General features: G+C 46.8%; 5 protein-coding genes across 5 annotated transcripts; 2 read left to right on the top strand and 3 right to left on the bottom strand.

The window, feature by feature from the left end:
• Positions 1 to 3,893: 3,893 nt before the first annotated feature.
• On the top strand, positions 3,894 to 6,306 carry F5891DRAFT_1184270 (uncharacterized protein; the record flags this gene model as incomplete). Its single annotated transcript, XM_041366412.1, has 6 exons — positions 3,894 to 4,110; positions 4,169 to 4,377; positions 4,436 to 4,546; positions 4,598 to 4,606; positions 4,659 to 5,040; positions 6,212 to 6,306. 6 exons carry the CDS (start codon positions 3,894 to 3,896, stop codon positions 6,304 to 6,306), a joined length of 1,023 nt encoding a protein of 340 aa, XP_041230426.1.
• A 39-nt stretch (positions 6,307 to 6,345) lies between these two features.
• On the bottom strand, positions 6,346 to 7,160 carry F5891DRAFT_1184269 (uncharacterized protein; the record flags this gene model as incomplete). The annotated part of the gene is made up of 3 exons (XM_041366411.1): positions 6,346 to 6,546; positions 6,594 to 6,890; positions 6,945 to 7,160. The coding sequence occupies 3 exons, from the start codon at positions 7,158 to 7,160 to the stop codon at positions 6,346 to 6,348; spliced, it is 714 nt and encodes a 237-aa protein (XP_041230425.1).
• Positions 7,161 to 7,331: 171 nt separating this feature from the next.
• On the bottom strand, positions 7,332 to 7,735 carry F5891DRAFT_945239 (uncharacterized protein; the record flags this gene model as incomplete). Its single annotated transcript, XM_041374612.1, has 2 exons — positions 7,332 to 7,597; positions 7,645 to 7,735. Coding segments are annotated over 2 exons (357 nt in total), but the record flags the coding sequence as incomplete, so codon positions are not given.
• A 186-nt stretch (positions 7,736 to 7,921) lies between these two features.
• On the bottom strand, positions 7,922 to 8,422 carry F5891DRAFT_944956 (uncharacterized protein; the record flags this gene model as incomplete). The annotated part of the gene is made up of 1 exon (XM_041374598.1): positions 7,922 to 8,422. A coding segment is annotated over one exon (501 nt), but the record flags the coding sequence as incomplete, so codon positions are not given.
• A 7,158-nt stretch (positions 8,423 to 15,580) lies between these two features.
• F5891DRAFT_1126584 (uncharacterized protein) lies at positions 15,581 to 20,238 on the top strand (the record flags this gene model as incomplete). The annotated part of the gene is made up of 17 exons (XM_041364102.1): positions 15,581 to 15,848; positions 16,156 to 16,270; positions 17,304 to 17,505; positions 17,752 to 17,784; positions 17,847 to 17,947; positions 18,002 to 18,026; positions 18,094 to 18,182; positions 18,273 to 18,290; positions 18,347 to 18,557; positions 18,607 to 18,767; positions 18,823 to 18,919; positions 19,085 to 19,150; positions 19,205 to 19,402; positions 19,455 to 19,615; positions 19,679 to 19,766; positions 19,828 to 20,059; positions 20,108 to 20,238. 17 exons carry the CDS (start codon positions 15,581 to 15,583, stop codon positions 20,236 to 20,238), a joined length of 2,196 nt encoding a protein of 731 aa, XP_041230422.1.
• Between the last annotated feature and the right edge of the window lie 749 nt (positions 20,239 to 20,987).

Genomic DNA, 20,987 nt, shown 5'->3' with positions numbered 1-20,987 from the left:
CATCATCACCAATTGCATCGAAAGTCAGGGATGACTCTAAACATCTATTGCACACCAACGCGCCATCGCTCGAAACACGCGCGCCTACCGCTATCGAATCGCCAGAAGTCAGGGATGACTCTAAACATCTATTGCACACTAACACGCCATCGCTTGAAACATGTGCGCCTATCGCTATCGAATTGCCAGTAGTCAGGGATGACTCTAAACATCTATTGCACACTAACGCGCCATCACTCGAAACACACTCGCCTATTGCATCACTGAAGGAAGAAATCTCGCCAAACGCACCATCACTGCTATCACCACTTGCATCATCAGAGGTCAGGGATGACCCTAAACATCAATTGTGCCTTAGCGCGCCTATAGAGGAGCCTCCTACCGCATCAAAGGCTCAAGTCGCACCTTGCATCAACCAGAGTTTGTCTCTGGAAATTCTAGATGTCACTCATGATCACGCGCACATCGCGCTTTTTGCTCCTAGTGACTACTGCATGCCGGTAAAGCATCCGTGCATCACACCATCTAACCACCAAGCAGAGCATGTCCCAGGCGACCCTGGTGCGACTCAGGCGCACCATATTGCGCCTGAGGACGCGCAATGTGCGCGCCTAGAGGCATTGTATATTTACCCTCATCTCATTTCGCGCTTTTTGTCTTTTTCATGTTTGAAGCTCTTAAGAAGCTATATGACGCTTCCAAACACTTTAATTTCATCTTCGCACCACCCCTTGTTCACGTGCCATGATCGCGCGCGCGTTCCCGCACCTCGCACATTCATAATTTTAGCAGAGTTTTCGCACTATTGCGTTTCTATTGTTTCTCCCCTTTTAAATCACATTTCTGTCATTCAACACAAGGTATATTACAATCAGTCATCCAGGCGCAACTTAGGCGCGCGCCTGACACATACATATGCGCCTAACTCCCCTATCATCACCTTTAACTTCGCACTTCCCACATTTATTTGCATTCTTCGTGCTTTTGCTTACCATGTCAATTTCATTCCTGCGTGCCCTGATGCGCACTATTCTCCTTCACCTATGCGCCTATTGCACCTTGATATACCACCCTTACGGCCCATTTGCGCAACATTTGCGCCTAATACTACACTATATACATCTCCCGCTAACGCATTTGCAGAGAAATGGCCGTTCCTCGCGTGTTCAGCCAATATAATCAAATTTGCGCGAAATCACTTCAAGGCGCGTGCATCGCGCGCACCCTATCAGCTTTTTGGGCGCCCCTACACCCCTTGCAGCGCCTCCCATTGGCGCGCCTTCAACCTGCAGCACGTTGTGCAGGAATTCATTCTGCCAGTCACAAGCCCCCCAAGCGCGCCAGCCTTGCACATTCCAACCCTACCTTGGGTAACGCATTAGCTCGCAAGAGACGCGAAGCGCGCTAGTCATGCGCACGCGCACGCGCTCAAGGAGGAGGATCATGCGCTTCAGCGGCGCACCAAAGAGAAAGATATACCATCGCTGTTCATAGGATATCATTTGTTTTACCCTGGGTTTTGTCCAGCGCGCTTTCATTTTTGTTTCTCTCATTATAATGCTGTCCAAAGAACTAATAACTTACTGATATATATGCACATAGGAGTCGCCAAAAACAACAAAACAGCCTTAGATTGTGCCCGCCTAGCTCAATAGGTTATTATTTTCCTTTCGAACGCATGACGCGGCACCATGCCCTTTTTACCTTAGAACGCGCGCATATGTGCGCAATATTCCCACGCCCATGCACCTCACGCGTGCGCATACGCGCTTCCCGCGCCTTGCTCATAGGAAGGTGTAGATGTCGACAGCCGCACGAAGAAGACAAGTCGGATAGGACATCCGCAAAGTTTACCATTTTTTCCTTCGCATTTTCACATATAGTTTTACTCATGCTGTCCAAACCTTTAGCACCTAATATTTAGCGCGCCTAGCAGGACTTGGTCTGGACATGGATTGGATCACTCTTGGACCACACCACTTTGCATCATACGCACAATACAACACACACAACACTCACACGCTTTCTCACGCCTTGTGCGCGCGCGCTTTCCCGCGCTTCACGCTGTACATGTGCGTCTCGCTCACGCTTTGCGCGCCACATCCATATCACCCTTGCATCATCACCTTACACCCATGGAACACTATTCACACCAGAAGTCACCCTTGCAATTCACCATGCTATGCGCATTGTCGCACCTTGTGCATGCGCGCGCATTCCCACGCCTTCGCACCTCATGCGCACCTGCACCTTCCCACGCTTCGCACATCGCGCAATAATTCCTGCACTTGCGCATTCATCGCCCAACAACCCAAGCATCATACATGCATCACACTCGCATACTATCACTCGAGATCCTCACCACACACGTGCTGAGTGGGGACACTCAGAATTTAAAGTCCCTGGGAGATGTAGAGACTCATGTGTCTCATGGTCTGATATGGCAGTTTCCACCAAGGAGTACATAGCACGAACTTGTAGTGTCACTCCATGTGCTACCTGTATACGCGCGCGCGCGTTCCCGCACTTGAGCGCCCTATAGCGCCAGCCATCCAGATGCATCCATCCACTGTCCACCATGTTCTCTAGTGCGTATATTTCTATTTCTCTCATCTGCATATTGTTCCATCTTTATTTTTATCATGGACTCTCACCCATATATATCTTACATACCTACTCGGTAGCGCTTCGGCTCTGCATGACCGCGCTTAGGCACGCTATATAAGCGCCAGCAGTACATACTATTATGGACTTTTGAACTAACTTTCCATTTTTACAACCCAACTTTTCCTACCTTTCACTTTACTTTACTTTTACTTTCACCTCTCCCTTTACCTAGTACTTACTACCTAGAAAGTCACAATAGAACTCTATTCCTTTACATCTCGCACTCTCACATCTCTTGCATCATATTATCACTTAAGTCTAGTCTATCTATCATTTCCGCATACGTTCGCGCGTTTTCCCGCGCTTCGCGCTAATACGCGCGCGTGTTCCCGCGCCTTGCGCGCACCTGCGCTTTCTTGCGCTTCACTTCGGCACATACCTCTATATCTTCGCTGCACTCACTTCCCCTTTAGGGTCGAATGCACTTGTCTCCTCAAGTAACGCAGACTAGGCAAAGCACGACCTTACAACATTTATAGATACAGTCTGGAGCATCATTTGTTCCTCTCTGTATTGTTGTTTCTACACTGGAACTCAACACATAATTTAGTTAATACTTTTTGATGGTGCACAGGTTGTCTTTCGGAATGTGGAATCCGGGGTGCGAAGCTTGTGTTGCCCTACAAGAAGCCAAGTTCCGAGTTCTGAGTTCTGAGTTCCGGGACCCGGAACTCAACACATAATTTAGTTAATACTTTCCATGTTAAATGGCCAACCGAAGTTGAGATGTTTCTGAAGAGAGCAGCAGGTGCTCTCTTGACATGGCCTTTGATGGTGCTTAGGTTGTCTTGCAGAATGTGGAATCCGGGGTGCAAAGCTTGTGTTGCCCTACGAGAAGCCAAGTTCCGACCACCAAAATGTGAGTCAACCGTACTCAGAGGAGGTAATAAATCAAAGTTACCAAGTTCCTGGAGCAGCAGGTGATCTCCTGACATGGCTGTGTGAAGCTTGTGTTGCCCTACAAGACGCCAAATTCCGGTCACCCAAATATGGGTCAACCGTACCAACTTCCGAGTTCCGGGACCCGGGAGTCGACAAATGAATATCTGATGACCAGCACACTTCCAATCAGGTAGTATTTCATTAAGCAATGGATAATAATACATCTTTGACAGCCAAAATTATCCCAGGCTCCCTTATCTGATCCTCTCTATCTCCACCCCCTATAACACCAAAGTCCGGACATCCAGCATTCAGTGTCTGATTTCCCAAGATTAACATCCAGCATGAACAGTTCTTCCCCTTCCCCTCCTGATAGCATAAAAATCTGGCGCACTTGGGCCCTGACTGTGACTTATGAAGCAGGGGAATATACCGAACAGAAATTCAAGGCAGAGAAGACTGGAGGAGGCCCAGTCATACCTTCCCCCAACCTAGACACTGATCTGGTGATGGTGTGCGATCACTTGGCTGATGTACTCATAAAGGCATATAAAAATCCCAGTGGGTCTTCATGCAGATTTGGAAAATTTGTTTTATCATTCAAATTCCTGCATGACAGTTCAGATGCAGATGGATATTGCAAGATATAGCAAATTGATCTCCCCAAAGGACACTGGGCATAATGAACATAGAGAGGCAAGGTTGCTTGAGAGGTGTCCTCCTGGCCATGAAGGCAAAAGGTTGGTCGACGAACCTGCCACAATTGTCGATGCATCCGGTGCCATCATTGCATGGTACCTCCCAGACGCCCTGACCGACACCACCCAGGTGTGTAATATACATACATTGTTACTCAATGGATATTGAATATTAATGGAACCTACAGAAGGAAATCAGGGAGGCCACCGATTTGCTTGCTCCAAGCCTCGAAAAAAGTGTAAGGGCTGATGGCAATTGGCAAACTAATCAAACATTGTTCAACCGGAGCTCGGAAGATGTTGGACCAACTCCCAGATGCATCAATCTATCTCCAGCATGGTTTTAACAGGGACATGAGGTAGGATCCAATGAGATGGTGATTCTGGCAGTCATACTCACCAATCCTAAAGAATGTGTCAGATCCGGAGGTATCTGCATCATTGAAGGGACCTTCCTGCGAGAATATCCTCAAAGCCATTGCAAGGCCAGCAGCCATCACGTCAGCGGCACTCAGAGTCATGCATCCTGAGCAGTACTGGGCAGGGTTGAGAACCTTGTCAAACCTTGGAAATATAGCAGTAAGCAAGGATCTGCCACAGATGCCGGAGGCCCTGCAGTACTGGGCATCCGTGTTTAACACCCTCTCCATCATTTCCAATCGGGAAACTCCCCATCATCAAGACCACATGTCCATTGCTGAATGCTTCAACATTCTCACCACCATGGGGAACTATTCTAATGCTTGGATGACAATGCCAAGCCTTCAGCTGGAGTTCAAGTACAATTCCGGCTGTATGATTGCGTTTTCCGGAAGGATTGTGAGACATGGAGTTTATGATGTGGAAGGGGATCGGATTGCTTGGGCATGGTATATGAGGGATGCTGTTCACATTTACACTGGTGTTCCATCATGTGGATGGTCCATACAGCGTGTGAAAGATCAAACAAAGAGCAAGCATTGTGACCTATATACATTCCAACAAATGAATACCATGTACCAATAGTTATCCGGACCTCAATACTCAATTTTGAGCATTTTCAAAGTGATATGTGGGACTGAATAATTTGGATGCAAGCCTCGGTATTCGATAATTGGAACTCAGGACTTGACATGTGGGAGTCCCGAGTGCCGGGTGACTGAGTCCCGACACCTGGACCTCAGCACATGATATTTGAGACTGGGGGAAGATGTATAAATACGCTCAAATTAACATTTGTTATTGCCATACACATTTGACAAAACCCTGAGCCCTGACATTGTGGACTCCGGACTCAACACTGTTCTGAATACCGAGTCCTGGAAGCCCAGGTCCCGAGTCCCAAATTTCGGAGGTCAGGGTTCGGCGACCTGGAGCTCAGCCACTGTGTTGGGTGTCAGGGTATCCAGAGCATTGGAGATAGCATGTGTCAGTATTTTGCGTTTCATGGTTCATGTTTTGTGGTTATGGAATCAGGCGTCAGGGACTCGGTATTAAGAACAGTGTTGAGTCCCAGGTCACGAGCTCCGAGTCCCGAGTGCTGAACCCCAGGTCCCGAGTCCCAAATTTTGGAGGTCAGGGTTCGGCGACCCGGAACTCGGCAACTGTATTCGGAGCATTGGAGATAACATTTGTCAGTATTTTGCATTTCATGGTTCATGTTTTGTGGTTATGGAATCGGGCATCAGGGACTCAGTATTGAGAACAGTGTTGAGTCCCAGGTCATGAGCTCCGAGTCCCGAGTGCCGAACCCCGGGTCCCGAGTCCTGAATTTTGGAGGTCGGGTTTCGGCGACCCGGAGCTCAGCAACTGTTGGGTCTGGGGTTCGGGACTCGGGACTCGGAGCTCATGACCTGGGACTCAACACTGTTCTCAATACCGAGTCCCTGATGCCCGATTCCATAACCACAAAACATGAACCATGAAACGCAAAATACTGACAAATGCGATCTCCAATGCTCTGGATACCCTGACACCTGACACAGTTGCTGAGCTCCAGGTCTCTGAACCCCGACCTCCGAAATTCAGGACTTGGGACCTGGGCGTCCGGGACTCGGATGTGAGATTTTTGAATGCATAGAATATGTTACATCTTGTATACAATGAAGACTGAATGGGACTACACTCCTTTGCCTTTCCTCAATTTCTCTAACATGTCAGTATACATCTTCACCTCTCCCATCTTGGCTTTGATGCCCTGATCTTGCTCCTCCATCAATGCTTCCATGTGTTCTTTAATGAACCTCAGTCCCATAAGTGGTGGAGTCAAAGTGTTTTTCAACTTCTCTGGAAGAACCAAAGCATCATCCTCAACATTAAGCTGAAACAGATAAGTCATAAATCAAGGTAATTCAGCTAAAATCTTACCGCCCAATACTGGTAGTGAGAGATGCAGGAAGCCATTATTTCATCCCACTGCCATGGTTGATCAGGGATTGTGGTGTTTCCCATCCACCATGGACATGTATATGCGAACACAATCCGGGACAGATGTCCTGCAATTGGCTCATCATGAAATGAAAGGAGGTGGAATGAAAAGACGTCGTCCAGAACCATGTTCCAGGTTAGCATGGAATACAACTTAAGGATATAAGTGACAGGGACTGGAACCACCGACACGATATTCTGTGAAGCGGAGTACTGCAGAAGTGGTGTGACAAAAGTCTGCTCAAATTCTTAGCATTGACCAACAAAGTCATCAGGGCAGTGGTAACATACATTCATCTCCCATTGCAGCCCAGCTTTAAAATACTTGATCCGGTCAGAAGATACACCATTGTTGGCAGCTTCCGTCCAATATTGAGAGATGCATGCACAGATGCACGATCCAGCCATTGCCAATGTGCAGGAAATAGTTGCAAGGCTCAGCTTCAGGGGTTGGTAATGGCTTCTGGCATTCAGAGTGCCAGAAGTGGATGCAGGAGTTGCAGACATGGCTAATACAGGACTATGGCGCTGGCAATACAAGTGAAATATGGTGAAGATGTGAAGATAAGAATCACTGATGGATGGATACAAAATTCAAACTCCGACATGGGCTGACACGGACAATTCCCAGGCCTCAATTATGTATGTGGAAAAAGGGACTTCATGAGAAAACAATGTTCATTCATCTTCAGCCTCTATCAACACATTTTGTAGGTCTTGAAAAGCTGCCTGCGCATCCTGTGCGAGCAATGAATACATTTGGGATTGCCTTCCAGTGTAACATCCTTGACCCGGAAGGTGTTTCTCCAATGATTCCTGCATGTGGTCGCCCCATTGGGTTGTTTTCCACAAAAAGAACTTACATGTCCAATCCATCTCCAATTTAACCAATAGCATTTCTTCCCTCCATTGATCCTGTAGTGCCTTTGCCCTCAGCCAATGGACTCAGTAAACTTGGCATGGGTCCAGTCAGGTAACCGTGGGATACGACATGCAAGCAGAAACTCACATTCCTCATTCCACGATTGATCGGGACCCCCAAGGTCGACTTCAACAGACCAAAACCAAGCCAAAGATTCATTTCATTGACCTCAGGCATTTGTGTCGCCCACTGCAGTGCTGATTTTGAGTTGCTCGTGAAGCAGGGGTTTGTATTTCTGAAGCTGGTCTTGCCCCGGCTCAAGTTTCATCATTTGCTTCCTTGTCTTTGTATATATGCTGGCATGGAGGGAGACTGCCTGCTGCACCGACATCACCTGGGACCAAGCTCAAGTTTTCAGGGCCTGGGATTTGGCCCGCCTAACGGTTGTTCGGAACAGGATGGCCTTGTTGCAAAGGTAAATGCGGAGATTGTGAAGGGCATCATTGGCCTGCCCTTCATGAAGCGACATCTCCAGGGGAATCAGATCCTCTGCCATGCATTGTCTGCATCTATCAACCCCCAGGTTTGATGGCAATGGAATTACAGTGAGCTCGGGAGAGTTTGTCCATGTATGAGATGTCTCTGTGAAATCCGCCAGGTCATCATCGAGATCATCTAGAATGTCTACATCCAAGTCCTCAGGTTCATCATCTGCATCAAATCCCTCCCCGAGATGTGTTAGAGCAGACCGAGCAAATCCATCTATCTGGCCTTGGAGCCGATCCCGTTGACGGGCAATGTCTAATCTCTGTGTCTCGGTGGATCTTCTTCCGATCCTTCGGACCTCAATGAGCAATGCAATCTGAGCCTCTTCAATTGCTAACCCTGTTGATATCCATGTTGCCACAGATCTGCGAGAGGGTGCTGCATTGCAGGCATTACCCTCCTTTAACAATCTAAGCTCAATCTCCTTTTTGCTAGGTGCTGAGTGCAATATTAATTCAGACCTCGATGGAGACAATGGAACTCAACATACCCTTTTTGATATTGATCTCATATTCATCCATGGCTGAAGGATCATTCAATCTGCTTGACTGAGCTATCCTCTCCCTGGCTAACCATTCTGTCTTCAAATGTGAAGGTGCTGCTTCATCGAGTCTGTCGAATGCTTTTCCACTTTCCGAGATGCCATTCCTAGCCAGTTTGTATTTCCGGCATAGAGTCCTTTTCATGTGAATCATCTTGCAGAAATTGGAGTCATTCATCTGATAATCAAGGCATTCCTTTCGGTGGGGAGATGACATTCCCCGAGCAGCAGGGGAGATCAGATTGAGCCGTGCCCATAGCGTCTCCATGATCTCTCCATCGATCCTACCAATGCCTTCAATAAAGTTAGAAGCATATCGGACATAGCAGCTGTCCTGATGGCCATGAACGTACCACAACCCAATTCTGGGAATGATGGTTAGTTGTGGTGCCATTTCTAGAAATCAACTTTGATCCACCTGAACCCGAAAGTGTTTGTTGTATTGACAATTAATATCATAGAAGGTGACAGCCCTGGTGATGCCTTCCATGTTGTGCCGGGAAGCCTCGCAAAGGGCGTAGTCCATGTTCATTTGTCTGCAAGTGACCCATGGTTAACTCGTGAATGGGGAATGGTGGATGTGGCTTGCCTTTTGCCTTTCTGAAAATCCACCATGGAGTGAGGGACAAAGCAACCGTGTCTGGCACAGGCAACTCCCCCGATACCAGTGGACTCCAGCTTGTGCCGAGCAGCATTAGCTTGATTTACTGCCCGGTGATTGTTGCAGCTTGATTTTTCCACTGTGTCAGCAGCCTCTGCCAGATGCATTTTATACCTGTCCTTTCCTACCATGAATCCAAGCCCATCGGACAGCCAAACTTCATCAAATGGCTTAATGGGATGCAGATGTTTGGCTTTGAAATTTCCGTCCATCACAAATGACCGGGTGTATTTCCAGCTTGGATCACTAGTATTATTATGGAGGCCACAGCGGTTAAGAATAGGACTCACTCATCAAGAGATTCATCCTCTGACAACAGCACATTAATCCCAGGCTGAGGACATGCCAGGCAAAATAATGCAAGTTCTCCTGTGCTCGGGTTATCAGAACAATGGCCAAAGCCATGCCATTTCATTGTCTTCAACTGCCTCCACTGTCAAGCGACTCTCATGAGCTCTCTGTATCGGTCCTTGCAATGTGCTTTGTCAATATGATGTCCAGTAGATGAAGAGGGTAAGGCATTACTGGAACAAGGTGTGGAAACATGCTTGAGGTCATTCGCCGGAGCTTGCTGTAATAGTTCATCGCCGAGGTGCCTCATTCAAGGCTGTCCAGTAGAAAATCATTGAGCACTCTGAAGGTGAACACAGTCTTTGGCCTGTTAAAAGATGCAGGGAAAAATCTGTGTCGAAAAATTTGAATGTCCGGACTCATGGCATTCGGACATTCACAGCATCGAACCTCCAGGCAATGAACTCCGGACTTGTCGACAATGACCATGGTGTTTTCCTTTGGCTGGAACTCAGGTCCAGACACAAATGGCAGATCTTCAGGCTCGAGCAGGTCTTCGGGTTCATCTTCTTCAAACAAATTCCACCAATTGGTGACCACCGGACATTGTTTGCCATCATGGCCAAGGTATATAATGAGTCCCACATGAGCTAGACAACTCCGCTCGAAGAATCGCCCATTCCATTGACTGATCCAGTAGAAAGGATTGCTACGATGTTGACTCCTGCAACAGCCCGTGCAATAGAGTGGCTCACCAAGACAATCTTGACATTTGTACACCCCACCCTGTTGGCAGATGATGCATCTCCTGTCTTCTGGTGGAGCTTCTTGATCGAGGAGGTGATGTAGATATGATTCCTGCCTTGGCAGCCATTGCCTGAGGTAGTCATTTTGACTCTGTATTTTTGAATGCTTAGCCATAGTTTGAATGACACTCCAACATTGTACATGAACTTGCCATGGTTTTTGGGAGTTGCAAAGGCTCAAATGAGCCTTGATCCTGCTCGTAAGTATTGTCAGGAAAGTCTTCCCAAATCGAAAACGAATTTGAAAACCAGCCTTCGAACTCGAAATGGACGGGGAGGGTATGCCACTCCTTCCGGACATCACCGACACCAAACTTGAGGAGAAGAAGGCCATAGTGGGGGCCTTTCTTACATCGCACTATCGTGAGTTTGTTGTCGCATCACCTGACAAATTGTTCAATGCATGGACAAAGGGATATGCTCTGGGAAGGACAAGGCGGTTATGCCATGGAGTGCCATTGTACAAAGTCAGGATGACTTCATGGCCTGGACATATCTTCCGGCGGATGTTGACTTGAAGGAACCTTCGAAGCTGCAAATTTGGGACACCACTACCTTGCTCCATTTCTGGCATGCTCAGCAGGAAACAGGTGAAGGTCCCACATTTCTGTTCAAAGCATGGAAGAACAAAGATGGGGACATGATACCATCTGTCATATCTGGCAACTTGCCCTCTCCTCAGACTCGTATAGTGAGAAGGCAGCAGAGGGTTACCATCTGAAGGCCTTGGGAGTCATCGACAGAAGCCGAGAGTGATAAGGAGAGTGCTACTCATCATATGGAGCATGATGTGGATGATGACCTGGCTGACGGGAGACCTCCGCTGAAGAAACACAGGACGGGAGGTCCTACACCCAGAGGGCCGGCAGTCCCATGTGCAATTCCAAAGCCTTGCCTGGCCAAGCCGGCCAAAAAAGGTGTATTACTGACATCACAAATGGGAGACCTCCTTGCTGGGTTAACTGAAGATGCGACGGGCGAGGTTAGAGATGATGTTGAAATGGAAGAGAGTATCACGCTGCCGGCACAGAAAAGGAGGCGGGGCACTCGAGTCACTGTTGAACCATCCACGAGGATGACCCGGAGTAAGTTGCAAATGCCAGTAGACTGTACACCTAGAGTAACCAGAGCACGTGGACGCACTTAATGTACATATATGTTCCTGCCCTCATGTGTAATGTCATATGTGCTATTATGTATATGTCAAAGTACTAACAACCTAATTGTAAATCACAAATCCCAAATCTCGAGTACCAAGGCCCGAGTACCGAACCCCAAATGCCAGGCACTGAGTACCAAGTACCAAGGCCCGAGTACCGAGCACCGAGTACCAAGCACCGAAAACCGGGCAGCGAGTACTGGGTAGGTAGAGTATACAAGTACCAAGGACTACCTACTGAGTAAGTACAGTATATAAGTACCAAGTATTAAGTACTTAGCAGGTGAAGTATACTGCAATGTGTCTACTATCAGACATTGATCAATATTTACATGTTACTTGAGTCCTCAAAGGCCTCAATGAGGGTATCTAATACCTTCAGCATTTCAGAGGTTGACTCCCTTACCCTTTGCATCCTCTGGAGGTCAGCATCTGCTTTCCACAGCTTGTCACATGTTTCAGCCCATGCCATCCTGAATGGTCTGTCAGCCTCAAGAATTTGTGCTACTGTAGGGGCAGGAAGATCTCCATGACGCTGTTGGTAATCACCCAGGAGATCTACAATTGATTGAACTTGCAGGATATTAGCAGAGATAAATAATCAAATGTTGCATACTTACTTTCAGCTTGATCATAAGATCTGATTGGCATGAACTCCTGAACCATGGCACACAGTGCTTCATTGTTGAGTTCCAGCTCGGGTGATTGACATTTGGCAGTTTCTGAAATAGCTTGGGAAATAATATGAGTAAAGAACATGAAATGATATGACTATACCTACAAGGTATGAGTGCCTCTGGTACAACCGGAGTGGCCAGATGAGGCTCCGGAGTCGATTCATTCACTGGGGAAATGCCATGAAAGGTGAACATGAAATAGAAAGAATGACCTCACCAGCCATAGGAAAATCGGGTACAACCGGAGCATCATCAGACGAAATCAAGGTATCCTCTGGACCAAGATACAAGTCCGGGTCATCGTAAAGGGCCAGTCCATCCGCCAGAGCCGGATATGATGGATCTGGAAGTATGTGATGAATTTGCACATGTGGAATATGTACATTTGAATTGGAAAACATACCAGGAATCACATTCAACACATCCAAACCACCGGACGACCCAGAATCAGAGTCTAACTCATCATCCGGCCCAAGGTATATATCATCTAATGGATCTAAACTATGTCAGATCAATTGACTGAAATCAGAAGAAAAAAAACATACCAAGGGACATCCGGGACTGGGAGGACTCATCCACATCCATTGAAGTGAATTCAGTGACCGGAGGGTCATGAAATCTGACCCCAGGTTGAGAACTCATGATATCTGATGAGCTGATGAACTGATGAACTGATTGATAACTGATAACGTCGAAGTTCAACAGATGGCCAGCGATTGCCAAAAGTTGAACCATGACCAAACAAACACAAACAATGAATGATTTTCAACATCGTCCTTCAATTGTATTGTTTCTTTGAAACTTCATTCTAGTGATAACAGATTTCACCCTGCTTTCAACATTCTCACATCTGTCAACTCAATCCAAATGTCTACCCAAGTTCAATCTTCCTTGGCCGACCTCAAAGCATCCACTGCTCAACTTGTGGGCATCATTGCCGGTGCCCGGCACATCCCGGCCAGCTCAGTGGATGTCCACCTTGCTCTGACAAAGCAGGTCACCACTCTTTTGGTATGTTGAACTCATTAAATTAGTGTAACATTAATGTTTCTAATGTCCGGGTAGGCTGACATCATCCAGGCCTATGAGAAAGGGGAATACATCCCTGGAATTGTGGCGTCCTACTCCAAGGAGCTGATGAGGGTGTGTTCCATGACTCCCCGGGCATTGCCCAACTAGTACAGTATTGGCCATGATGACCCCTGGGTGGCTAGACACGCCTGGCACAAGCAAGTCCGTGCCTGGGAGGCATTGGGTGACAATTCCTGTGATCTCCCTGTTGTCCCTAATGTTTCCACTGGCCCACTGACTGTCAACCTTCCGTCTCCACCTGTCCCTTCACCTGCACCTGTCCCTTCCCCCACCCCTATCATTTCCTCACCTCTGGTCATCGCCAGACCTTCCGGCAAGACGACCCCTGAGGTCTGGGACAAAGGAAAAGGTAAGGCCACCTCCGTTGACCTGGAGCTGGAAGTTGGGGGGAGCAACAAAAGGAAGTCTCCGATGATTTCCGGACACTCCTCCCAACCTCCAAAGTCAGCGATGAAGGCACACAAGCATGTCAAGTCAAGTCAACTCCCGAAGTTGAAGCTGTTTGTGGAGTCAGAAGATGATGAAGACCCAATTGTTCAGGTACGTGTTCTGGTGTATTTGTGACATGCTCTCAATTTGTTGCAGCCGATTTCACATGGAGTGCCGGAGGTTGTCCTTCCTCAGCACTCCACCATTGTTGTAAGGAAGCCCCAGTCGCCTCAGTCACCCGGTTCCCCCAAGAAGCAATCATTTGGGCCTGCTTCGGTAAGTCTGATTTATCCATTTGGACCTTAAATATATGCTCATGCGTCCACAGCTGACTGCCGGCAGTCATCTGGAGGTCACAGTGAGTCATTCGGACTTGTCCGGACCTCCCATGTATAATTGTCACTCATTCCCATTACATTAGAAATCTCCCATCAGTCATCCAGAGGCTCGCATCAGTCGTCCAGAGGCTCGGGTAAGTCTTAGAAGTTCTCCAGAGACTCATATGTGTATTCACAATCCGTCAGGCAACCTCCGGCAGTCGTCCAGAAGTTGAGGAGCCCTCTGAAGATACTTCCAGTGCTTTTGATGGTGACCCACCGGCCAATACCACATTTGATATTACCATTCCTGGCCCAGTGAGTACTCCAATTAATTCCCCTTGGTCCATCTACTAACAGATACCACAGAACAACCCCTGCCATTATTGTGTCAAGGAGAATTGGCCCTGTGCAACTCATTTGGACAAGAGGATCAGTCTCCCCTGCTTGTCTTGCATCTGCTGCTCCACCAAGAAGATCAAATGCAACCCTGCATCTCTGGGATCCCCACCCGAACGGATCCGAGGGAAGTCTACCACCGGCCGGACGCATTCCAAGACACCTGCCCCTGCTCCATCCAATGCTCCGTCTCCCTCCCGGTCAAAGGCCCAAACTCATAGTCAATCTCGTGGCCCGTTCCAACCTCTGGCCATCCCTGCTGCAACTACACCCCAGGTGCAGTCACGTGGTCGCAGCAAGACCATCACCATCAAGAAGACACCTGCACCTGCACCTGTCCCTGCACCTGTCCCTGCACCTGTGCCAGCTGGTAAGTCACCCAAACCCTTGATGACCGGCTGACCTAATTTTTTACTTAGCAGTCAGGTCTTCCAGCATCACAGTGCCTCATGCAGCACTCAATGTTCCCATGCCAGATCTCCATTCCATGGCAATTGCGATTCGGGATGGTGCAGGTCGCATCACGATTCTTGAGGCTCAGGTGCAGGAGCAGGATGCTAAGATTGATACCCTGCAATGCCTCCATGAGAGCCTCAGGTGCATGGTGATCGACCGGCACCCTTCATTTTCACTTCTGGACACACCGGCCGATGCATCAATGTTGCTTGATCAAGGAGATCCCCCCCATCCATGTTACCCCTCCCCTCTGCACTTTCCAACCTCATTGATTTGGACATTTCAGTGATGGAACCCACACCCTTGACACCTGAGCATGGATCTGCTATGGTAGGTCCCATGGTTGAGCCCACCCAAGTTCAGCCTGAGGGTCCACAATCCTCCGGCAAAATTGTGCTCCAGGATGAACCAGGCAACCTCTTGCCAGAATCCTCCGGCGATATTGTGGTCCCTATGTCAGAAATTTCCTAGTGGCATCAAAATGCCGACATATTTTAATGCAACCAAGTGCGCATTATCACTGTGATCAGAATCAGATTTAGACGTACCTTAGCTGAGTTTTAATTACATCATGATGCTATCTCAATCTTGGATTAAGCATTATATTAAACGTTGAACTCCAAATCGTTGCTGTTAAGCCTTGTATCTCATATTTGTGCAATATGTGCTTTGTTTATTGTATGCTTCAAAGATGCCAAAGGACTCACAACGTTCCTCAGAAGAAGTTTTATGCGACATATGTGGTACCATGATTCAAGCTCATGGGCTAGTCTCGCATATGAGGAAGTGCGAAAAACAGGAAAGGTTGAGGATAGAACAGGCTGAGCTCGCTGAGATCCTTCAGGAAAGTGCAAAGACGCGTGAGTACTACTTCTTTGGAGCAATTGATCTACATATGTCATCTTATCAATATGCAGATCACCGCAAAAAGTCTCACCAATCTAACAAACCCATGCCAGGTAAGCTCACGACAACTTCGACAATTATATGTTGACCTTTCTGATGGTTAGCAGTTGATTCGATTTCAATATGGACCATACGTGATGGACCATCTGCTGCTGGTGGGGACAATGTCTCGGAAGACATTAGTATGTTCTCGGGTTACTACTAAAGTTTATGAGTTTCTGACATGTACATCAGAAATGCATGGATCGTCACCCTGCAGTCACCAATCAGTGGATTTCAATCTGGGGTCCCCTCACTTAGATGGTGCTGATTTCGATCCTGCCCTTGACCCCGAAGCGGTGGAACCGCAACCTCAACAAGATGATATTAAAGTGGAATATCACCCACACAGTAAGATACCCTCGACCATCCATCGTTTTGTAGACTTTTCCCGTCACCATTCTATGGAAGATTCTGTGCCTCGTTGTCATATCCCGTATTCCGGACCTACATCCGATAATATTCCCACGCCTCATCCGGACCTTCGGATGTCCTATCCATGTCTCCAGTACCCATCCGGATCCCTGCACCTCTGCACATCCACATCCGCATGTCCACGTCCAGATCCCTTATCCTTCGCAGCTAGCCTGCATCATTCATCCTTGTCCCAACCCCCTAATGCCACATCCTATATATCCACGCATCTCATCCGGACCATATCCGATCCGGTCCGATCCGATGTATAGATCCGCTTCCGATCTGATATAGATAAGCTTCCTAATTCATTTCCTATTCTTATAACGTTATACACAGCCTATTCGGTATTTCCTCTATTCCGCTGTTTCGGTTATATCTATTACCGGTATGCTTACTGATCCATTAACCTATGTTCATTTCCGACTCGCATTTGTTAACCTTTGCATATGCTTCATACATAGCCTCAGACTCTGCTTATTGATCCTTCCGTTATTTCTGTTAGTATATAAACTTGTGTATATGTCTTGTAGTACCTCAGTCTGAATATCATATTAGTCCTCGCACTAGTCTTCACTCTAAGTCCTCATATCAGTTCTAGTCTTCCAACTTAGTTGATATCCATCTCAGGCCTAGGGAGTTTCTCCCTAGGCCAGAGCTCCGCTCTTCCGCTCCTCCACTCATCCGAAGTTCCGGAAGTTCATCCGGAACTTTCCCGCGGTCCTCCGGACCTATTCTGCTTCGGACTTTGTCCTTGCAGCCTTTCCTCTGTTTGCTTCTACTCAGGACAAGTCCTGAGTAGCCATTACACGTATCTGTATTGGGACAAAACCCCATTGTAATTTCCGGAACTTTCCCACACTCATCCGGAAGTTACTTGTACCCGTCCAGAAAGTCCTTCCGAAGTTTCCCGCACCTTCGGACGTCTTCAGACTTTCTTCAGACACCAATCTGAAATTAAGGGCACATACTCGGGTAAGGGGCGCAATGCACAAGCTGAAGCCAAGCCCCTCAGAATCAGTCCTACCCTTTGTGCATGGTCTTAACACTCGTAGCACTTCTCCGTGGGAACCTTTCCGAACGCGACTGGACTTTGAGGTTGCAGAGATAGCACTTGAGGCAGCAATGACAAAGGACCAAACCAACCGGCTCTTTAACCTCCTGCACCGCTCTGCATGTGGTAAAGAGGCTTTCACATTGCAAAGTCATGATGAAGTCCGTTTGTTTTGGGAGATGGCTTCCGAACGGTTCACACCAGTGAGTGTTTCTAACGATGCATTATGTCCAGGCTCATCAACATCATTTTCACAAGCGTAGTTTCAGAGCAGTGTAGTATCTGTGAAATACTGAAGTGAAGTTCATGATTTTAATATGTACTCCTGACCTCTTTGGGACTGGGCGCTAGACCTGCTGCGAGACAGTCGCTTCATGAAGCATTTTGTATTTGATGCCCAATGTTTGTACAAGTACAACGGAGCCCACTTCACACGCTTCTTCAATGAGCCCTGGACTGCCAATGCATTTTGGGATGCTCAAGTATGTACCTACCTTGACCTTTCGACTATCATTAATACATTGTATTTCAATTGTTATATTAGTCGCGACTTCCACCAGATGCTAAGTCACTCGCATTCATTCTTTATGCCGATAAAAATAAGTTGTCATCTTTTGGAACTCAAAAGGGCTATCCGATTATAGCGTGAATTGCGAATTTGCCCATTGAAATCCGAAATGGTGTTGGTGTGGCTGGCAGTCGAGTTGTGGGTTGGCTGCCAATTGTAAGTGTCTAATATGAATCTCGCACTTGTTTGACCTTAAACATCGAGTTATGAACAATTTCATTAGGTCAACGAAAATCAAAAGGATAGCGGAAAAGCAAGTTTTGTGAATTTCAAGAATGCAGTTTGGCATGAGTCGTTTTTGCAGCTTATAGAGTCGGCCATACAGCATTCAAAGACTGGTTATTGATTCGACTGTGGGGACCTGATACAATGCCTTCTTTGGCCAATAATATTGATCCTCAGTGCTGACTATGAGGAACAGTGAGTACCATGTGTTTCTTTACACACTGTAATGAAGTCTCTCATGTATCATGCAGATGTATCATGTCCTTGATTCGTGGATTGAAAGGCAAATTCCTTTGTCCAGTTTGTCTGGTCCCCCAAGATATGCAGTCTATCTACACAGAGGAACTAACACTACACACGAGTGCTGAGTCTCAACAAGTGCTGAAAACTGCAAGATTGGCCAAGACAAAAAAGGCCAGAGAGAATCACCTAAAAGCATTCTTCTCGCTGTGTGATGTTGAAGTAAGTTAGTTTTTTCAACTTGTGAATTTACTGACACCAAGCCCTACAGAACGTTTTTTGGAAAGTTCATCATTGTGATATCCATCATGCGCTCTCATGGGATCGCATGCATGCCAACAATGGTGGGTTATGGAGTGACCATTTGTGGGTGGAGCTTCAGTTTTGGATCACAGATCTAGGTCGAGAAGTGGCTGTTCAGATTGATTCAAAGTTTGTCTTGTTATTCACTGCACTACACTTCGTACTAAATTGGTTTTGAATTTAGCTTTGACGCTTTCCCGAGATGGCCTGACTTGCAGCACTTCTCACATGTGATGAAAATAGACTTTACTGATAGTGCAACTCATGAAGATATATCAAAGGTATGTTAGTCTTCTGGAATTTCGAACTTTGCATTGCTAAAGTTGTACCAGTTGGTAGTATTCGCAGCACAGAACATCCTTACACAGACTGAAAGCAAACTTGGCTACCTGCTCTTATGATGCATATGTCGCTTTGTCATGTTAAACATGTATGCAGCATTGGAGGTTCACACAGAGGATACCATTGCAGCTGTAAGAGAAACTTTGCGTGAATTCTCGACACTGCTGGACGTAAGTTCTTGTGAACAATATTTTCTGGCTGATGTGTCGATGAATCATTACTAGGAATACATTACAAAATCAGAGCCAGAAACTGGGAAGAATTGGAACTTTCCAAAAAAGCACTCAAATGTGCATGTGTTCGACAACATCCTAGCAAAAGGCGCCACTCGAAACTACAACACAAAGCCAAATGAAAGGATGCATGGCCTGTTACATGTGATATACCTCCGACAGACAAATTTCAAAAATGTTGCTACCCAGGTCTGTAAATAACATTCTGCTCAATGCCGTGATTCACTGATATGAATCATAGATCATTCGCTATGACCATTGGCTGCTGACATCGACATCTATGCGTTCTGAGATCGATGACCTGGATGAGTATATACGCCAGCAAGTCGTTGACCCTGAGGCAGGTGAAGAGATCGAAGAAGTTGCAACACATACATATTTGGGTGCGAGGCGAGGCAGTCAGTCTTTCTCTCAGATCGAGCAGGAGCATGCAGCAGATACAGCCTTTTCCAGATTTTGAATCAGGCTGAACAGGTTCTTGAACGAGTTCCTGCCTCAATTTGAAATTCCCTTCCCAGATGGGAGGCGTGTGCATTTTCGACCTGATGACCAGGTAACGATTTAGCTATTCCATCCAACCATTCAAACATTACAATGTAACATCCTTTTGGCAGGTCACAGTATTTCAATACTTACGGGTGAATTACAAATTTATGGTCGACTGGCATCTAAAACGAGATCTCCTTCGATGCAACCCATCTTTCTTTGGATCACCAAGGTATGATTGCGTCATGGTGAAGGCCCAAGACCAGCCTTTTTTTGTGCGTCTCATTTTCTTGTTTCGCTGCTCAATCGGCGAGATCGTCCTTTCTTTCGCCCTTATTCATCCCTATGATGTTGCCATCGGTCATCGCCATAGGCAGGACATAAATTTGGGGCTGTATTGTGTGTGAGCCAAACCTCGTGCATCTCCGGAACTCGTTTCCATTGAGTCCATTATTCGAGGTGCTGTGCTTGCCAGTGACCCTGCTACAGCTGGGGATTATTTCGTTGTAGACACCATCGATACCGACATCTTCCTCTGAATGAAGTCACTACAAGCCCATTGTGTTAACCAATTTGAATGTCTAGCCTTGACAGTAAGTGATTGATACTATCAGTGTGACAATCTACCTCATCACATCTCTAATAGAATGTTCTGCTCAAGCTTGTGCTGGTCTTATGAAACATTTGTTGGAAGCTCCAGTGTTATAAAAATGTTTCTCATCCTACAATTTGAATTCCTTTGTTTCTTTTGTCAGTATTTGATACCAATAAGTTAGATATCATAGCTCTTAGACTGTTCAATGTGAATTTACTATGATGTCAATGATTAAAAATTCAGTAAATAGCTTACTAATAAGAGTAAAGATTATATCAACATTATTATGACTCAATAAGCCATGAGGCCATGCCGTGGGCTTCTTGACTTCATTCCGTCCGATAGCATCATGCCAACCACAGTCATTGTTGACACATCTCCTGTGTTTCTCAGCAGAAGTACAGGTCGAAGTTCCTCTTGCCAAGAGCCCAAGAAGAGCGTCAGGCCCAAGACTTTGATTCAGACAAAGGCAGCATCATCACCAGCGTCACCATTTACTGGCAGAAGGAGGGAAGATCCAGTGGCAAAGAGTGGCTTTGCAATCCAGCCCAACATCAAGGCCTCACCAGAAATCCTGGGAAAAAAACATTCCAACAACTCCCTCTGAATCTGCTAACATCCCATCGTGATTGGATTATTATTTGGACAACATTCTGTGTGAAATAGCTAACAGTGACATACCTATCACAGGTA

Source organism: Suillus fuscotomentosus (genome assembly GCF_016647785.1).
Source record: "Suillus fuscotomentosus strain FC203 chromosome Unknown F5891scaffold_9, whole genome shotgun sequence".
NCBI classification, from domain to species: Eukaryota; Fungi; Basidiomycota; class Agaricomycetes; order Boletales; family Suillaceae; genus Suillus; species Suillus fuscotomentosus.
Note: the sequence above shows the minus strand (reverse complement) of the source record. Positions and strands in the feature narration are given on the sequence as shown.